General features: G+C 41.3%; 2 protein-coding genes across 8 annotated transcripts in view; both read right to left on the reverse strand.

Annotated features, from left to right (window-relative positions):
* Zscan18 (zinc finger and SCAN domain containing 18) overlaps positions 1-8619 on the reverse strand; it is a 43577-nt gene extending 34958 nt beyond the window's left edge. The window contains exon 1 of one of the 2 annotated variants that reach the window (XR_003946440.1): positions 7759-8619. The gene's annotated coding sequence lies outside the window, so the exon portion shown is untranslated. Of the gene's footprint in view, positions 1-546; positions 592-7758 lie in introns of those variants that run through there. The other variant, NM_001382523.1, reaches the window with a different exon arrangement.
* Zfp329 (zinc finger protein 329) lies at positions 731-15848 on the reverse strand. Of its 6 annotated transcripts, XR_003946543.1 has the most exons (4): positions 15770-15848; positions 6646-8619; positions 4865-4926; positions 2171-3545 (listed from the first exon to the last, which is right to left on the reverse strand). XR_003946543.1 is itself a non-coding variant. In NM_026046.3 (2 exons), exon 2 carries the CDS (start codon positions 8546-8548, stop codon positions 6980-6982), a length of 1569 nt encoding a protein of 522 aa, NP_080322.2. In that variant the 5' UTR covers positions 8549-8619; positions 15770-15813; the 3' UTR covers positions 731-6979. The 6 variants fall into 6 exon arrangements, 4 of the variants coding, with proteins under 4 accessions (NP_080322.2, XP_030098783.1, XP_006540378.1 ...); XR_003946544.1 differs by lacking the exon at positions 4865-4926; NM_026046.3 differs by having other exon boundaries at positions 731-8619; positions 15770-15813.
* Positions 15849-21137: the final 5289 nt, after the last annotated feature.

Raw genomic sequence — 21137 nt, forward strand, 5'->3', positions numbered from 1 at the left:
TCCATGCCTGTATTGGCAGGTAGGGAAAGGCAACACTCAGCAGGGAGAGAAGGAAGACCTCTAGGAAGAGAAACAAAACACACACAGGTGCTGGGAGGGAACGCTGTCTATATGAGGAAAGGGATGGAGGGAAAGCAGAAAAAGGTCTGGTGGGCAGAAAGGCACAGAGAAGAAAGCTTGGGAGTGGACACAGAACACAGTAGGGATTCCAGTCCCTAATCCTGAGACCCAGAGGAGGAAGGGAGGGGGAGGAGCTGCGTCTGCGAGTGCACTTGGAGGGAAAGCAGCAAGATGCACACAGGCGGAGGAGTGCGAACCTCAGGGAGTCTGACCCAGAGTAAGAAGGAACCATTCTCCGCGTCCTGCGGGCCGAGGACGCACGTGACATTACGCACAACAAAAGGCCGCCAGCCCACGCTCAGCGCTAGATCCCAAGATGCCCAGACACGCAGGTCTAGGGCTCTGCTTCGCCTCTGCGGAAGGGGGAGGGGGGCGGACAACAAAGGACGAAGACACCACCTAAGAACCAGGGAGTCGCCCACTCACCTCCTTGGGCTCAACTCCCACGTGGGACGCTAGAGGTCTGCGCGTGCTCGCCCCAGGCTCCCGGATGAGGTGTTCCTGAGCTGCCTGACGTCACTAAAAGCTGAGTGAGGCTATCCCGGATAACCAGATCCAAGGCCGCAAGAGCGGACGCTTCCTTTTCCGTTGCTGTCTCGAGCTCTGCAGCTTTTAGTCCCGGCAAACTGCTGAGGCTTAATGAAAGGAAAACCTCGAGCCACCTGTCCCAGACTGCGCGAACCTCCTACGAGAGGTCATCCTTTTGCAATAGTACCTACCTACCCCTGTCTCCCCACCCTCCTTATGCGGGATGTGACCCAGGGCGCCCAGCGAGTCCAGCGCCCTTCCATTTGTTATCCCTAGGTAATCCCTAGGGATTGCCTTTCCTCAGCAATTAAAGAATTTAAAAGCAGGAAAAATCTCTAAGGTGACAGCAGCAAGGAAACTGAAACGTAGCACGCAGGAGCAGACAGAAATCAGCCCATTCAGAAGAGATTTTACTAGGGGGTAAGGAAGAACACAGAAAAGACGCTCTGTAAAGCAACCCAGCTTCCTCTCCGAGACAGTTTTTTCATCTTTTGACTCTTAAGTTTGGAGAGTTCGGTTTGAAGACAGGACAGGTGACTACAAAATGCAGTTGCTTATCAACTAGTTACCTGTCAACACCTGTACTATTCATCCAGCTACAGTATCCTGGGATTTCTATAACATGTAATGAATTTGGACACTGCCATGAATTTATTGGCTATTTGAATTTCCTCTTTCAAAACGGCACAGAACCAAAGCGTTTTCGCACATTTTCAATGAGGTTTTTTTTATTTTTTTAATCTTTGAGATGCTGGATCCTTAACATATTTAACTATGAGCTACAATGGTCTCTTTTTTTTATTGTCATTTCACTTATATGGACTTTCTGATGCATATGAATTCTTAAATTTACTATAACCTTTCTCTGATACCCATTTCACTTTAAAATGTTTGCCTATCCAAGATGACAAAAAAAAAAAAAGTTTGATATTCTCAACTAGAAGCTTCAAGCCGCCTTTCCATTTAAATAGTTTGTCTATCAAACTATAGCCCCTGGATAAATGCTACTCCGAATCTTGTGGTTTTGGACAAAGAGTATTTTATTATAGTTTTGTCTTTTGGTTGTTTGGGGTTTTTTTGTTTTGTTTTGTTTTGTTTTTTGTTTTTGTGGTTTTTGCAACTGAGTTTATGTAGTCCATGCTGATTGGAACTTGTGGCAATCATCCTGTTACTGCCTCTAAGCGCTGAGATTTACAAGTAAGCACCACCAGTCTGGCTTACTTTAAAAAATGAAACTGAATCTTCTGTAATTTTCACTGTGAAATACAATTTTTAAAAAATCAGAGTCCATATGTAAAACTTTATTGGACACATCCACACACATTTGCCTACAAATCATCTATAGCTCCTTCCACATTACAGTCATCGGTGGCTGAGTAGTTGCAGCGGAAATGATATTGAACACAGTTTAAAATACAACTTTTCCCTTGCAGAAAAAAAAAATGCTGATCTGTGGGATAAGGTATAGATTTTAACTATATAAATTATTTTCCCCAAACCACAAGAAAACACTTCACACCACTAGGGCAAAAAAAATAAATTAATATTGGTAAGGACATGAAGAAGTCAAAGTAGTCATACATCAGTCAAACGTAAAGTGAACATCATTTCCTCAAAAAAGCAAACAAAGATCCAGCAATTCCACTCCTAAGCATCTACCCAAGAGTACTGAAAATTTATTGGCACATGAGTTTGTATGTTTTTAGGACAGCACTATTCTTAGTAGCCAAAAAAAAGGAAGCTGAAATGTCCATCAACCAATAAGCAAGATAAGGTTTTAATCATATGGCAAAATATTTTTCAGCCACAAAAAGGACCTTGAACATACAACATGAACCTTTAGAACATTATGCTAAATGAAATGAAGTTACAAAGGGCCACATGTCTTATTTTTCCATTGATCTGCAATGTAAAGAATTGGCAAATGCACAGTGAAAAGAGACTGGTGATTGACAGAGTCAGAGGAATGGGAGGATGCTAATATGTACAAAGGGCTTTTCTATGGATAATGAAAAATTTCCTCACAACCACCCATAATGAAATCTGATGCCCTCTTCTGGTGTGTCTGAAGATAGCTACAGTGTACTTGTGTTTAATAATAAATAAATCTAAAAGAAAGAAAGAAAGAAAGGAAGGAAGAAAGAAAGAAAGAAAGAAAGAAAGAAAGAAAGAAAGAAAGAAAGAGAGAGAAAGAAAGATGTCCTGAAATTACAGAATGGAAGTGACTCAACTTGTGAGAATATCATGAACCACTGAATAGTCCCTTTAATTTTAAAAACTTGAACACTAGTCTATTTTATCAGAAATGACCATTAATGCTGAATACCTATGGTTATTAAAGCATAGATACAAGTATAAACTTATTTACTTGGTTTTTTTTTTTTTTTTTTTTTTTTTTTTTGGCTAGGACTTCATTGTTCATATTCTGAAACCATTATCTTCAGAATCATAGATTAGATGTTTTCCTGTAAATGGGTTTACCCTTGCACAAAGCTTTGTTCTCCATACCTGTCTCTGCAATGAAGCCATTTCTTTAACTGTGTGTGACTCATGAAGACGTTCCATCTCTGACTTGTTCCTCCCTGTAACTCACATGGTGGAAGGTTTCTCATCCCTAAATCCTAACCTCTTGTTGCATGACATCATACCCCTTACATATCACACATGTAATTGCCTTTCATTGGGAAAGGAAATGAATGATCAAGCTTTTTAAAACTGTAATCATATTTATCCAACATAGACACCCCATCCCCTTTCTCAGCTTTACTTTTCTCTCAGGCATCAACCACCATCTGATACATGCTGTGCAATTATTCTTCTCCCCTGCTGAACTGCAAACACCTTGTTCTGCCTTCTGCTACAGTACCAACTCTTACTGCACGTACTCCATACAGTTGCTGAAATAAGAAAGACATGAAGTTGATGAGCAGTCTGCAGGCAGGCATACTTGAGCACTGATAACTTGAAAATCAAAAGGATATAGGTTAATGTTAACTAGTTAAGACACTGAGCATAATTTTAAATGTTCCCCATCTCCATGTTGGAGGTAAAATCTGCTCTGGCACTGACACATTCTTGGGCTCCAGACATGCTTGATGAGGCTGAAATATGCCTCCTTCTTGGCCAACCAAGCAGACGGGGATGGGATTAAAGTTACAAGAAAGTTACTCTATCTTTTCTGAGATTTCTTTCCACAAATGGCTACTTACAGAACTTATTTTATTATTATTTCTTATTGTTTGGGTCAGGGTCTCACTATGTAGCCCCTAGCGGTCCTGGAATTCACTTTGTAAACCAGGCTGGCCTCAAACTCAGAGATCCACCTGCTTCTGCCTCCTGAGTTCTGGCATTAAAGGTGTATGCCACCATGCCCATGAACATTCATAGTATTTAAATCTCTAAACGAGTAATAAAATTCAAGGCTGTTAAAGTGGTGAACTCACAGAGGCCAACAGAGGCAAAATAAGTCTTCTTTTCCTTTAAAAAAAAATTGTTGCTATGGAGTGGAAAGGGTTGGTTTACTTAACTTGCTTGGTAAAAGAACACACTTCTGTCAGGAGTCTAAAAAGAACTATCAAGTGAAGTTTATCACCTACAGATAATATAACAAATTACCACAAAAAAAAAAAAAAAAAACCCAAAAACAAAAACAAACAAACAAACAAAAAAAACGTGGCTTAAAACCGCACATCAGGTATTCAACAGACTGTAAGGACAGGAATAGTTCCTTCTGGGGAGACTCGGGGGGAAGGATGCACTTTCTTGCCTCTCTGGCTTTCAGAAGCCACTCATATGTGGATTCTCCAGCCTTAAAGCCAGGAACAGTAAGTTAAGCACTGTTCAAAGTCAGGAAAAGTAAAATAATGTTCAGTCTTTGAAATACTCTATATTCACTTTCTCCATCTGATTCCAGCCCAAGTTTTCTCTACCTATTTAAGGGCTGTGTGATTACAGGATACTTGTCCTGATATTCCATTATACTCTTCTGTCTGTTCCCCAGTCAGGCCTACGACTGAAAATTGCCCAGGTTGCACTGGAAGTCATCTGGAACTCTCCCAACTCAAATCTCACCTTTCCCCCTTTAGTCAAAAGTGTCCACCTTCTATACAGCCGTCATTTTCGCTACACCAGTTTTCCCTGCTCATCTGAGAAAACTAGGTTTAGAAAAGAGCAAGGGGAAACAGTTCACCCTCACACAAATCCCATGTGAACTTACTACAATTTCAGAGTTGACACCTCTTCCTTGCGGTGCTTCCCTCAGGTTTCTTGTTCCAGAATCTGAAATGCAGTATCAAGAAGCAGGGACACTACTAACACTAATGGTACATGCATGTTTTACTTGAGAATAACAGACACCAAAGTGCTGCACCCTTGAGTGATATAGACAGTCCACTAGGTATTTGCTAATGCCTTATTCATACACATAACATGAGGACCTGAACTCTACACAAATTAGTATCCGAAATAATCAACAACAGTGAAGGCAGGTGACAACTGAAATACAGTTCAATATTGTTCATTATAGAGACAATCTGTAAGCTACAAATGATTGTGTGGTGTGTGTGTGTGTGTGTGTGTGTGTGTGTGTGTGTGTATACCAATCACAGTACTCAATAATATTCTGAGATAATAACTGTTCCAAGGACTATTTTTGTAGGATATCTGACAATATCTTTGGCCTCTACTCACTAGGCACCAGTCCCTTCCCATCATACGGGTGCTAGGAACCAAACCCAGGTCCTCTGGAAGAATAACAAGTGCTGTCTACCACTCTCTCTCTATCCCCATCATATGATAACCATCTTGCTGTCAAGGGCATGCATACAGAAGACTGAGATGTCTAACTTCCTTATGAATCTACTCAACAGTCTTAATCATCTCAAAACAGGCTTATGATTCTCTCTTCACAGGAACCAAAAGGTAGAAGACAGGATCAAGTCAAAATTTCCAGGAGGAATCAGAGGCCTTTCAAGCTCTCAACCAAACTGTCGAGCTTTCAGTCAGCTAACACTGCACTGGGAAAGGACATGGTAAGATTATTCCAGATTTTTCTTTAACTTTCTCTTCCCTATCCTTAGACTCCTACGCCTCTCCCTCCACAATGCCATAATCTTTATATCCAAAATTCCAAAAGAAATGATTCTAGGCTTCGGGACGCTCTGATTCCAGAGAAGCATCTGTCAGTATACACCTGGAGTTGCTTATGGCTTCCTGTAGCCATGATCTAGCCTTTGTAGGTTGTCTGACAGTATCTTTGGCCTCTATCCACTGGCAAAGATCTAAGAGACTCCAAATTTGTTTCCTTTTAGCTTCACTTTTATATACGTTACCAAATTATTATATAAAACTGTATAAATAAAAAGGAAAAAGAACACAATTGTAGTCTCCTAAGAAGCCACTTAATTCTATCTTCCACTGCTAACCTACAACCAAATACGACCATAATTATAGTAACAATAAATCTACTTTTACGCCTTCTTTTACAATGATCTGAGTATTTTTAGGATGGCAATGAAACCTTTGGATTTTGCTTCAAAGGACCTGAACTCTACACAAACTAGTATCTGAAATAATTAACAACAGTGAAGGCAGGTGATAACTGAAATACAATTCAATATTTTCTTGTTCAACGCCTAAAGCAATGGATCCTATTTCTTAGAAGCAGCCCTTTCCACCACGGAGAGTATTTTAGTCTTAAGAGGGTCAACTTCATTTCAATCACAAGCAAGTCCTATATCCAGTTTCACCTCACTAAATGCGTCATCTGTGTTCTGGCGGGACCATAAAACAGAAGTGCATTCAAACAGAAAACCCTAGCTACAGCCTGTGGTAGTTTGTAGAGCACTGTGTAAGACGTCCCACCACTACGCCTTTATGGAAACAGGAAAGTACAAACTGACAAAAGTGTCACTCCCAAATAACACTTCCAAGCTTTGACTCTATAATAAACATTTGCTTGCATACAATAAGGTGATACTGTTCAAGATGTCTGGTTACCTACTGAATGACTTCACAGGTTCTTTCCAGTTTCAGTATCCTGATGTAAAGGTAAATGAGTGTCTCTAGGAAAATGCCTTCCTCGCTGACGGTGCTTTATTTCAGTGTATGCGCTACGTGTTTGGTATAGGCTGAATCATCCCTGAAGCCTTTCCTACATTGACTACCTTTCAGTCCTCTCTTCAGGAGTTCCCTAATAACAGTGTTAATGCAATTATAGAATATCTCGTACTTAATTTTTTTATATATATAAAGAATTCTTTTCTGCGAGCAAGGGAAGTCACATCTGAAAACAAATCCTTTGTTCACTCAAGGACAGCATGGCCCATGTCCATTATGTTTCCGTGGGCTGCTCTTCAAGGTGTGTTCTCTGATGTCGGGCAAGACACCAGCTCCTTCTAAATATTTTCCCACAGTGAGGACACTGGCTGGGACCCTCTCTGTTATGAAGTCTCTGATGTACTACCAGGTGAGTGTTCTGTCTGAAGGACTTTCCACACTTCAGACACTGGTATGGAGTCTCCTTAGTGTGAATTCTCTGATGCTTGGTCAGACAGGAGCTATCCCTAAAAGCTTTACCACACTGATTGCACTCATAAGGCCTTTCACCAGTATGAATTCTCTGGTGCCGGATAAGTCCAGCAATGTTCCTGAAGAGTTTACGACACTGGTTACAACCGTACGGCTTCTCACCAGTGTGGACCCTCTGATGCCTGATGAGATATGCACTCTCAATGAAAGTTTTCCCACACTCTTTACATTCATAGGGCTTCTCCCCAGAATGAATTTTCTGATGCACAATGAGGTGAGAGTTGCGACTGAAGGATTTCCCACACTCTACACATTCAAAAGGCTTCTCTCCAGTGTGTGTCCTCTCATGCTGAGTGAGGTATGAGCCATCTCGGAAAGCCTTTCCACATCTGCTACACTCATAGGGCTTCTCTCCAGTGTGGATTCTGAGATGCACAGTAAGGTGAGAAATGTCAGTGAAGGGCTTCCCACATTCATTACATCTATATGGTTTTTCCCCTGTATGAGTTCTTTGATGCAAAATCAGGGATGAATTTCTGTTGAACGTTTTTCCGCAATCTAGACATGCATAAGGCTTCTCACCTGTGTGAATCCTCTGGTGTTGTGTCAGTGCTGACCCATCACTGAAAGCTTTCCCACACTTACTGCATTTATAGGGTTTCTCTCCTGTATGAATCCTTCGATGTACAATCAAGTTGTAGTTCTTGGAGAATGATTTTCCGCAATCATTACAGGTATACGGTTTCTCTCCAGTGTGAGTCCGATGGTGTAAAACCAGAGAGGAGTTCCGTTTGAAGCACTTGCCACATTCGGCACATTTATACGGTTTCTCAGCAGAATGACTTCTTTTTTCATTAAGAGATGAGCTCAGGGCTAAGATGTCCCCAAAGTCCTTACCTTTATAAAATCTCTTGCTTCTTTTCTTAATTTTTTTATCACAAAGGGCAGTGGTAAAGTGGTTTAAGGATTTAACACTTTCTGTGTATTTATAGGATTTCTCTCTCATTTGGTTTCTTACAAGTTGAGTGGCTTCCATGGAAGGTTGGGTGGCTTTCTCACAAGCATCGCCGTCAGCAGTTCCCTTAACTGCATAACTTGGAGGGCAACTATGTAAGGTTTGGTCACAATCAAAAGTTTTAATATCTGAGTTAAAAACATGGAAGCCGTTTGTCCCAGGAACTCTCTGAGAGGGTAGAAGGGCTGGATTTGTACTCAAATGCTCCCCCAAATTAACATGGCCACAATTTGCTTCCTGTGCCTCTGTTTTCTCATCAATTAAAGGAGATTGCCTCAAATTTCTTTCCTGGTTCTCACAGTCCCAATTATCACCTAAAATGGGGAAGCAGGGAGCCTCTCTTGTAAATCCCTCCATTTCTACCTCAAAGGAAATACTTTCTTCTTCAGGAACATTCTGAGCTTTTATTTTCAGTCTCGTGTTCCATACTGAAAAGGAAAAAACAAAAAAGACATTAAGTAAACATAGATATATCTGGAAGAAAATGAAAACTGATAATGGGGTGAATATATTTCACTCGTTTTCTTTTTCAAACTGATATCTGTAAAATAGAGAGTTCAAATGAGGGTCAAGGGCTAAAGCCAAGAACAGATTCAAAAGAAGTGACATTACAGTGTAATACTCTCAGAAAACAGGTCAAAGGAATACTGTGTAAGGCACATGGGAGACAAGGAGTCAGACACCTCTGCTCACTCTGAACTACCATCTTGTGACCAGCCTTTTTTTTTTTTTTTTGGTTTTGGTTTTGGTTTTGGTTTTTCGAGACAGGGTTTCTCTATGTAGCCCTGGCTGTCCTGGAACTCACTCTGTAGACCACAGTGGCCTCGAACTCAGAAATCCGCCTGCCTCTGCCTCCCAAGTGCTGGGATTAAAGGTATGCGCCACCACTGCCCGGCTAGCCACTGCCTTCTTATCCCCATCACCAATGCCCCTCATCAGAAGTCAACACACATTCTCCCAACCCCAACTTCACAGAATTATCTACAAAAACATAGAATAAGGAGTTCTTGCCCCAAATCTATGATCAGAGTTCTGCTTTCATGGATGAGAAGACAGCATAGGCTATCGAACCTGGAAGATCTGGGTGTGTGCTCTAAATTCCTTAGAGACTATCCTGCACAGTTGTTGTGAGAATTCCATCATGTCTAAGGCAAGGTCCAAGAATACAGAAGGAAAAGTATTTGGAAAGTGGCTCCAGAACTCTTCGCCATTGTTAATCTCTTTCTTACGACCTTTCCTACTCTTTATACTTTATAATATTAAGACAACTGGGGTCCATTGAGATGGCTCAGTGGGTAAAGGCACTGGCCAACCTGACAACCTGAGTTCAATCCCAGGTCACACACATTGAAAGAAAGAACCTGCAAAGTTGTTCTCTGACCTTCACATGTGCCATGACCTTCACACATGCCCAGGCCCTCAATCAACCAGTCAATCATTGTGAGAAAAAAGTAAAAGGAAACTGGCTCTCTTTAAAGTAAAAACAGCCACTTCACTGAGAACATATATTTTAAGATGATAAAGTCTTTCACATAAAACCAAAGATTAAAGTACAAAAGATGCTTTCATAGATAGGACAGACCTTGAGCAACAGAACTTAAGAAGCAAAAGCCATATAGACAGACTAACAAATTCAACATCAACACTAAAATTTTCAATGAAACAAAATACAATAAAAAAATATATACAAGTGGAAGGTAGAGACAAATCCTGATAAAGATTATCACCCAATATCAACAAGAACTCATACAGAAATGTAAAAAAAAAAAAAAAATGAATTTTATCCTAATGCAAAAATAGAAATCCTGAAAACAACCATCTTCCCATACTGTCAGTTATTCAATTACGTCTTCTGGTTGTTTTGTGTTTTGTTTTCCTTTGGCTTAGTTTGGGGGTTGTTCTGTTTTAGTTTTTGAGACAGGAGCTCACTATGTTGCCCAAATTTATCTCAAACTTCCTGAGCTCAAGTGATCTTTCTGCTCCATCTTCGTCATCACATGACTCATAAACTCTAACTCTAAAAACAAAATGGGTGGAGTGGCCCTGCTTATGCTCCCAGCACTTGGAAAGCTGAATCTGACGACTGGGAAATAAGGAGCCACCCTGTGCCACACAGTAAGCTTGAGGCAACCTAGGCTACATGACCCTGTCACAAACCACCAAATATGCAGGCAAACAAACAAAAAACTCAACACCAGATGTGTGATATGAGTAAAATAAAAAAGGAAATCCAGAATTGCAAACCAGTGCTGTATATATAGCACTTGAGAGGCAGTGGCAGGAGGATCGCCACAATTATGAGGCTAGTCTACTCTATATAGCAAGTCCTGGATCAGCCAAGGTTAGAGTAAAGCCCTTGTCTATAAATAATTAAATGAATAAATGCAAGTTTGATAACGTACTTAAAGCTCAGCTGGCACACAGTATGATAGTTAAAGCCTGTGTTTATTCAGTCCGCATGGCTGGATAACTTGGTACCAGCTGTTAAAACATAAAACATAAAACTGCTTACTTTCCCTTCCAGTATGAACATATAATCATGGTTACCTCAGAAACATAAGTCTTAATGAGGACAAGTGAATAATCAATACCTACGAAATGACCTGTTTTCTAATTTATTTTATGTGTATAGGTGCTTTTTCTGCATGTATGTCTGGGAACTGCATGCATATCTGTAAAAGGCCATACATGCAGAGACCAGAAGAACATGTGGGATCCCTGGAGCTAGAGTTACAAATGATTGTGAGCCACTATGTAAGGACTGGGAATTGAACCCAGGTCCTCTTGCAAAGAAGCCAGTGCTCTCAACCACTGAGCCATCTCTGTAACCCCTTACTGAATGATCTTAAAATGAAATTTTAAAAAAAGAAAAAGGAAGGAAAAGAACAGACCAATAATAGTGAAGATGGAGTTTAACATGACTGGTCATGATTACTCAATATCAAAGTATCAAAGTAGAAAACCAAGAATTATGGAAAGTTTCTTTTGAAGTACTGAAGAGAAAACCTACTATGTTAACCAAGATATGGAAATGAGAGTAAAAAATAACAAATTACAAAAATAACAAATTCAGAAAAAGCAAAAGCAATTCTTCAAAGGAGGAGGGACTGAAGGAAGGAGGGAACAGGAAGAAAAAGAAATGATAAATGGATACATCCAATCCAGTGCTGAAAAGAAAAGCAGTGCTGACCAGATAAGGTCACAGTTCGATACAACAGTAGTAATGAACGTCAAAACAGAGGAAAGGCATCTACAATCGGAAGAAGAAATCAATATATACAAATAAAACAAAGGGCTTAGTTCCTTTCAGAAATGGACATTCAGAAAAACTGCTGGACAGGGACAAACAGCAAAAATGTTCAGTAGCCAGCCTTGTAAGCCAGATGAAAAGCAATGTACAATGAAAGCCAAATGTTTTCTAAGCACATGTGAAACATTCCTTTAACCAAAGAACATACTGAACAAAGGCCAGACAACAGCACAAGAGACCAGTCTACTGGATACAATGCAGTCAAGCTAACAACCAATCAACAGGAGAATAGCAAACACAAAGCAAATAAAAATGAAAACAAAAGCAGTATGGAAAACAAACTTGATACCTACCCAGCTTGATAGACAGACAGGCAGATAGAAAGATAGATAGACAGACAGGCAGACAAAGTATGACAACAACCCATTTCTTTTAACGAACAAAGCAAAGATCTTGTCTTACTTTAGAATGCTTTCGAAATTCAAATAAATAATAGTCTCATGATCTCAATTAAAAAAATTTATACCTCACAGTCCTGGAGTCTGAGAAGTCCAAAAAGATGGACAGGTTTGGTAAAGGCTCACTTGCTAGGTTACCAAAAAAAAAGCTCAATATCACTAGCCATGAGAAAAATACAAATTAAAGCCACATCCACTAAGAGGCAATAATCACTTCCACATCCATGTAGCTATTCTACAAGACAGAAAAATTGTTTGTGACATCTAAGACGAGAAAATACATTGAAGAAATAAAGTATTACAAAGTATAAAAAGAAATAGAGTATTACAAAGCTATAAAATACATATACATCCTACAACATGGATAAGTCTTGAAGATGTTTTCTAAGTCAAAGAAACCAGACACAAAGGACTACAGATTCTATAACTAGGTATATGAAATGTCCAAAACAGACAACAACAACAAAAAAGCCCAGCACGGTAGCACATGCCTTTAATCCCAGCGCTTGGGAGGCAGAGGCAAGGCTGATTTCTGAGTCTGAGGTTAGCCTGGTCTACTAAGTGAGTTCCAGAACAGCCAGGGCTACACAGAGAAACCCTGTCTCGGGGGAAAAAAAAAAAAGGCTATATCAAAGAGAAATGGAGAAGATAAAAGTGATAGTTAATGAGTTTTCTTCTGGGGGGCATTGATGAAAAAAATTCTAAACTCGGGCTGGTGAGATGGCTCAGTGGGTGGGAGCGCCCGACTGCTCTTCCGAAGGTCCGAGGTTCGGGTCCTGGCGACCACATGGTGGCTCACAGCCACCCATGATGAGATCTGATGCCCTCTTCTGGTGCGTCTGGGGACAGCTACAGTGTACTTGCATATAATAAATAAATAAATAAATAAATCTTTAAAAAAAAAAATTCTAAACTTGACAGGCATGGTGGCACTGACCTTAAATCCCAGCACCCAGGAGGCAGAGATGGGTGGATCTCTGAGTTCAAGCCAGCCTGGTCCACACTGCAAGTTCCTGTCAAGCCAAGGTTAAACGGTGAGACCCTGTCTCAAGAAAAGAAAAAGAAAAAGAAAAAGAAAAAAAAAAAAAAAAACTTAACTATATCCCTTCAGAGGATAAACTACATGGTACACCCACATAGCCAGGTTTTTGTTATTGTTGATTTAAGTGTGCTGACCAGGGTCAGACCTATTTGCCTACTCACCAGCTGATGGTATATTCATTAAGAGTTCAGAAGAAAAATTAACAGTTGCCAGGCTGTGCCGAGCTTGTGTAGAAACTGCTCATCTCTCAAGTGCTGGGATGGCAGGCACCATCGCCATGTCTAACAAGAGACATGCATAGTTCTTTTACTGCTTTTTCAGATGAGAAAAATATTCTAATTCCTAATTCACACACATTCTCACATTCACATTTATAAGAGGATGCAGAAAAGACTTATGGGGCAGGGGTCTCCATAAACCTTAGAATGGCTAAAATCATGTAGCTCAAGGACAATGACTGCCCAGCATACACAAGGTGTTAGTTCAAAACCAACCCCCCACACACACAGGGTGCCAGGGGGCGGGGGGCACAGGGGAGACGGAGAGAGAGGTCTTAAGGTAAAATACTGAGCTAAGAAAAGATATAAAGCAAAATACAGAACTAAGGAGTTATCCAAGTTACCAGGGTAAAGAACTTCTCTAAAAGACTGTAAGTATAAAACATACCAAAAGAAAAAAAGAAAAAGAAACATCTAACAATTTGAAAACGAGGAAAAACCAGGAATATTGGGCATTTAAAAATCAAAACAGTAACAAAGAATTTAAAGTAGCAACCCCAAGAATGATTTACTAATAACAGCAAGCACTTTAACCACATGACCAAAAATTGACCACTACCAACTTTACGTGTTTTACTTATGTGATTATCTGCAAGGCAAGAAAAGGATTGTCAGTGAACTAAACAAAGGCACACCCCACAAGATAACACCCTATGTCTTGTAAGAAACATCCATCAAAACATTACAAAATTGGTCTGGTGAGATGGCTCAGCGGGTAAGAGCACTGACTGCTCTTCCAAAGGTCCTGAGTTCAAATCCCAGCAATCACATGGTGGCTCACAACCACCCGTAATGAGATCTGACGCCCTCTTCTGCTGTGTCTGAAGCCAGCTACAGTGTACTTACATATAATAATAAATAAATCTTTGGGCCGGAGCGAGCAGAGTTGACCAGAGTGAGCAGGACAAAGGTCTTAAAAATTCAATTCCCAACAACCACATGAAGGCTCACAACCATCTGTACAGCTACAGTGTACTCACATACATAAAATAAATAAATCTTTTTTTAAAATTACAAAATTATCAAAGAGAAATAGCATTAATAGTTGAAGGTGATTGAAAAGACAAACTTAATGCCACACATGATCCTGGAATGAACCTTGGCACAATGCAGTTTTAAAAAAAATTTTTAAACTTATATATATATAAGTTATACAATGATTGGTCCCAATAACATTCTATCATAGATCAGGGTGGGGGCATGGAATTCCATGTCCTCTTGAGGATTAAACAGGCAGTTAAGGTTGTTGGCAGAGACTTTTGTTCTGAAACATTTCTTTTTACATATTGGTATATGTGTGTCCATATGAGTGAATGTCACCTATGTGTTGACACTCTCTAAAGCCAGAACAGTGCGTTGGATACCTGGGTAAATCCTTTGGAGCTGGACCTACAGGTGCTATAAGTCCCAAAGCTTGGGTGCTGGAAACCAAACTCAAGTCCTCTGAAGAGCAGCAAGTGCTCTTAACCACCGAGTCTCTCCAACCTCACAAGATTAACATTAATTTCATTCATGTGGCCACTGGGAGGATGGTAGGATACCCATTCTCCTTTGCTCATGGAAAAGGAAAAAAAAAAAAAGCAAGGTTCACATTTTAAAGAGAATCATCACTAAAGAATTTCAATGTGTAGTGTCAGAATATTCAAAGTATTACTTCTAGTAACCCAGCCCACACACACACTATCATGCCTGCCTGTGCTACATTCATTATGTGTGTAAACTATAGTGGGCATGTGTTTAAAAGAAAGGAAAAGCCAATGTAGCAAAATGTTAATACGTGATAACCCGGATGGTTTCGTCATTATCTATTAAATTATGCCTGCAATTTAGCTGTGGGTGTGAAATCTTTCAAATTAGAAGACTAGGAGAAGGCAGGGGGAGAATGGAGGAAAAGTTGTTGGAGGAGGATGAACAAAAGTGTGTTTTTCCAGGGAAATAAAACCATTGAAAACCAAGGAAGAAACAGCAAACTAGAGAAGGAACAAAGCAAAGGAGGGATGATACATGAACCTCCCTGGGGAGGGGAGGAGGGATAGTTAAATAGATGATGGATGGACGGATAGGCTGATTGATTGATTGATTGATTGACTGATTTTGCAAGTATCAACAGAGTTAAGGGAAAGCCACCTAGAAGATTCCATGGAAAACAGCCCCGTCGCTCATTGGAGTCTGGCAGCCAACTCAGCCTGAAACCGGCAAATAAGAAGGGCCGGGTGCCCAAAGGATCTCGGCAAAACCTCCGAGAACAGCGGGGCTCGAGACAAGGACGCCCTAAGTAACGAGCAGGAAAGAGGGACAGCCTCACCCGACAGCAGCGCGGAGAGCATCTACACCAGCCAGTCAGGGACCCCTCCGACCCGGGGGTGTACACACCCGCGGGGACAGCGATGTCCCCGCTCACACCCTCCGGGTGAGCCCGAAACTCCCACGGCCCGCGTGAAACCCAAACGCTCTGCACGCCACCCCTCCAGCACCCCTCGACTCCCTCCCGCAAGACACTCAGAGGGGAAGCTAAGGAACAGAAAGGCACCGAGGCGCGGAAGGACTCACTACAGGATGCCGGCGGCGGCCATGGTCGCAACAACTGCGCATGCGCAGATCCTGGTCCTGCGACGCGCACGCGTCCTAGAGGTTCAGTTGCTTCTGACTGCTGTGCACTCTGATCTGAGAGTCTTGCACCAGTACCTGCAGCTGCGGAGAGGCAGGAGCAAGGCATTGCGATCAGGAAGAAACGTCTCCTCACCTTTATTTATAGAATTATAACTAAGTTACTGATGACTCATGGATATTCATTTTCTACCACGATTCTGTCTTTTGAGAGGGTTGGCTCAGAGTATGAGAGTCCCCTACCTCAGCATCTCCAGGACTCTCCTGATGTTATAATTTTGTTCTAGAGCCTTATTTTTTATTTACTGCATAATTTAACAAAAACACGATTATAGGTGAAAAATACTAAAATTCAGCCAAATACACCTCTTTTCTTGACAATCATTAGTGGAAGTAAGCTATGTTTTTTTTTTTTTCCCCTTATGAGTGTTTTGCCTGCATGTATGTCTGCATCACATGCTGCAGTGCCCTCAAGACCAGAAAAAGGTGTCAGATTCTCGAGGGCTGGAATAACAGACAGTTGTAAGCTGTCTCTTAGTTGCTGTGAATTAATCTCCAATCTTCTGGAAGAACAATAAGTGCTCCAAGCCCGTGTCAAAGGTGTATTTCACCAATATCCTAGATGTTTCTGAACCCAGACAATTTGACAATGAAGATTAACCAACAAAAAAGTTACAACTAAATTTCTCCATTTTGAACACAAAAAAATAAAATGTTTTGTGTTTTGTTTTGTTGTTTTGTTTTGTTTTGTGTTTTGTGTTTTGTTGGTTTTTTGAGACAGGGTTTCTCTATGTAACCCTGGCTGTCCTGGAACTCACTCTGTAGACCAAGCTGGCCTCGAACTTTTGTTTTTAAGAAAACAGTACTGAAGAGATGGCTCAGCAGTTAAGAGCACTGGCTGCACTTCCAGAGGAGCAAGGTTTGATTACTAGCATCCACATGACAGCTCACAAAAGTCTGTAACTCCAGTTCCAGGGGATCTGTTGTCCTCTTCTTAAGTCTGCAGACACTGCCCATAAGTGGGTTACAGACAAACATACAGGAAAAAAAGCATCCATACACATAAAATAGAAATAAATAAGTCTCTTTAAAAAACAATAATACCAACAAAAGCAGATTAGAGTTGTAAATGGGAAAACAGAATCTGCTAAAAGGGACTGTTTAGGGTGATAAAAGATTTCTTCATTGGTTGTGCTGGTGGTTATAAAGCTGTGTTTGAAACACAGTGAACTGTTGGGCATGGTGGCACATCCCTTTAATCCCAACACTTAGGAGGCAGAGGCAGGTGGACCTCTGAGTTGGAGGCCAGTCTGGTCAACATAGTGAGGTTCAGATGAGCCAAAGCTCCAAAGTGAAACAGTGTTCAAAAACAAAACTTGATCGGGACACATGATGGTTCCTCGGGTAAAAGTGCTTTATGCAAACCTGACAAGGAGTTCCATTCCCAGAACCATATTTTAAAAAGGGGGTGGGGAGCCCAGGACAGTGTCACACATCTTTGTATGACTTCAGTACACCCACAGTTAGATGGGAAAGAGGACAGAAGCACCAGAAGTTCACAGGTCAGATAGCCTGCGTTTTCTGAGAAGACAGCTTCTTAAATGAGAAAGATGCAACAGCCCATGACTCGGTCTTCTATCCATATACAGATGAGGCATATACCTCTCTCTAAAATTGTACTGACTTCCCTATACAAGAAGGAAGGCACAAGTGAGGGTGCTTGAATCTCACTTAGAAGGGGGGATAAAATAGTCATAAGAAGCAGATGTAGGGAGGGAGGGGGAGGGAGAAGAGAAGGGGAAGGGAGGGGAAGGGGGTTCAGAATCAGGTGTAGGGAGGAACAGGTGCAATGAACATCTGTCTATGAGAATGAATGGAAATCTGCAACTGACAGTGGTGGGGAGGTAGGAAGCATCTCCAAGAAGAGATAAGGAAGGTACCCGAAAATCAATGAGGGTGACCTTAGCTATGACTCACAATGTGAAGGATATGGAACCAGAAGAGGCCACCTCCTATAGCCAAGCAGTAACCCCAATGGAGCAACAGGGACATCAACCCACCCACAAAACTTTCAACCAAAAATTTATAGTGTCTACAAGAAATGCAGAGACCCAGGGGTGGAGGGCAAGACTAAGGGAACAGCCAACCAATAACCAGTCCAACTTGAGACCCATCTTATGGGCAAGCACCAGTCCCTGTCACTATTAATAATACTGTTATGCTTACAAACAGGAGTCTGGCATGGCTGTCCTCTCAGAGGCTCCACCCAGGAGCTGACTCAGATACAGACACCCACAGCCCACCAGTGGATGAAGCTTAGGGACTCTTATGGAAGTATAGGAGAAAGGATTATGGCCTCTAAGGAGATAGGAACTCCACAGGAAGACCAATAGAGTCAACTAACCTGGACCCTCGGGGCTCTTAGAGACTGAACCACCAACCAAAGAACATAACAAGGCTGGGCCTAGGCCTTCCCACTCATTGGTAGCAGAGGTGCAGATTGACCTTCATATGGGTCTCAAACAACTGGAGCAGGGGTTATCCCAAAAGGTGTTGCCTGTACATGGAATATGTTCATCTAGCTGGACTGCCTTGTCTGGCCTCAGTGGTAGAGGTAGTGCCCAGCCTCACAGAGACTTGATGTACAAGGAGGGGGGCTACCCATGGGGGCCCTCACTTACTCAAAGGAGAAGGGGAAGGGGGAAGGATTGTAGAAGGAGGTGACCGGAAGGGGGCCACTGAGTGAGATGTAAAGTAAATAAGTAAAAATAAAAATAAAAATAGATAGATAGATAGATAGATAGATAGATAGATAGATAGATAGATAAAATTGTACTGACTTACATATACACACACATACACACCATTAATCAATAAAAACCTAATCAAAACTAAATACTTTCTGAGTCATCAGACTAGCAAAATTAAAAGGAGAGCTAACATAATCTTCCATGGCTACTAATGAGAAAGTAAGTTGGTACTGGCAATATCTTTAAAAGTTAAGGGCCACTGGATGGTTTAGCAGGCAAGAGCACTTCCTGCTTTATTAGAAGACCCAACTGACATTTCCAGCTTCCACAGCTCACAGCTCACAACTGCCTGCTGCTCCAGCTCCAGAGTATCTGATATTCTCTCTGGGCTCTTCTGGCACCTGGACTCACACGCAATAGCTATTCACAGATACAAATACATTACTAAAAATAAATCTTCAACAGCAAAAAAGTTAATTACACATACACTTACTTCTCCCAGGCCCTCCAGTGGTAAAAGCTAATCCACTGGAAGTATAAACATTCAAGATTCTATTAGAACACTATCTGTGATGAGGAGTGGGGAGGAAACAACCTAGAGGCCATATACTATCCAACTTTCAGAATGTTACAATGGGAAAAAATGTGATACACTGAATTTTATTTTATATGGAATAATTGTGTATTGCATAAACTGCAAGGGAGTAGGGAGTACAGGAATACTATTGACTAATATATTGAATTTTTAAAAATGGGTTATAGAGGATTACTTTAAACTTCTGATCTCCCTGCCTCTCCCTCCTGAGTGCTGCTATGCTCCATCTCAGCTGTCTTTTTTTTTCTTCTTAAAATCATGTATATTACATCTATGCACCAAAAATTTTATTGATGTAACACAATCCTCATTACATGTAATTCCTGGAGGAGGAACCCACTTAAATGTAGAAAATAAAATATGATAATATAATGACCCTATAAGTTGGTTCTCCTAGAAAAGCACTGCTGAATCATCTGGTGGCCCCTCACCTTTAAATATAAGAACTATAGCTATAATATGAATAATAGCTATGCAGATCTCCTTACTATATTTGACTCAACAGAATGGGCCAGTGGCAGACAATATAGACATCCCAAGTATAAAAGTCCTGCTTTGTTCCAGGATGACAATCATTGGACTATTGCACTAGCCCAATGGCGGGGGAGCCGGGTACAGACAAAGGATCCTGAGCAGCACTGCATACAACAGGAAAGAATATCCTGGAGACTGTGTTAGAGTATAGCTCATTTGTTTGGAGGGGGCAGGGGATATTTATACCCTAAGGAGAATGGCCAGATGGGCATTGGCTGGGGCAAGAACATTGAGGGTGCTTCATTTGCATGCTCTAGTACAGTAGGGGCCAGGGGAAAGAATCTTATAAGGTCATATACAAAGGAAGTCAAAGCCTGAATGTTTCAGGTCCAGCACTCAGATAAAATGGCAACCAGCCCTTGTTACACATGGAGACACATGAGCTTATCAATTGCTATAAACACCAGGACAATCTGTGCTTAGGAAGCCAGGTTTCTGGTGTCTGTTGGAGCCAGAGGGAGGAGGCAGGGGGCAGGAAAGAGCTAAACTCCTGCCATTCTCCTAATGAGAAAATCCAGGGTTTGGGGCAGCAGAGAAGTCATACTACACTGGATGGAGTTCATAAAATGTAAAATGGTCTTTACACACGGCACATCCCTCTGGAACTCACGACTCTCAATAGATACTTTCTAAGTGTGCTAAGCATGTAAGAGTCTTTCCCAGGAAAGATTCATCTCAGTACATTTCAAAAGACATATACCAGAAAAATGACAAAAGTGGGATCTTTGATAAGTTGTCCTTCTCTTCACATCATAAAATAGACGCTGGGGGGGGGGTAGTGAGGGAAAAGGCTTTCTACCACACTCAGCCTTCAGGAGACAACATCAGAGAACTCATACTGAGAGAACTGTACTGTGTACCCAGTGTACAAAAACCTCTGGGTATATTTGCTTCACACTCTGGGTATTCCGTGTGAGAGGATTCATACTGGAGAACACTCTGTGATTTGTAATCTTTCACCAACAGCTTTGCCTTTTTTTTTTTTTAAGACAAGATCTCATGTATCCCAAGCTGGCTTCAAGCTCACTATGTAGCAGGGGATAACGCTGAACTGCTCGCCTTCCTACCTCTGCCTCTGCCTCCTGAGTACTGGGATTGAAGATAATAACTTTAAAGACACGGCTTTTTATTTTAAATCAGGAAATTCAAATATGTTAGAGAAATATCATCACACATAATAAATATGGAAGTAGAGCTGAAATTCAATTTTATTTGCCATTAGAGATAAACTATAAAATGGGGAAAGTGATCTGGGGGCCATAAACAAATAAATTACCTAAATACATGAGGACTGTCATGGCTTCCTGTAGTCTCCCCTCCCCCAGCCTGAAACCTGCTTGCTCAGGGGTGGAGCTTCCTGCTCATTCGTTCTGCCATGCCCACTGCTGGAACCTGCGGAGCCACACACGTGCACCTTTCTACTGGACCAGAG

Source organism: Mus musculus, chromosome 7 (assembly GCF_000001635.26).
Source record: "Mus musculus strain C57BL/6J chromosome 7, GRCm38.p6 C57BL/6J".
NCBI classification, from domain to species: Eukaryota; Metazoa; Chordata; class Mammalia; order Rodentia; family Muridae; genus Mus; species Mus musculus.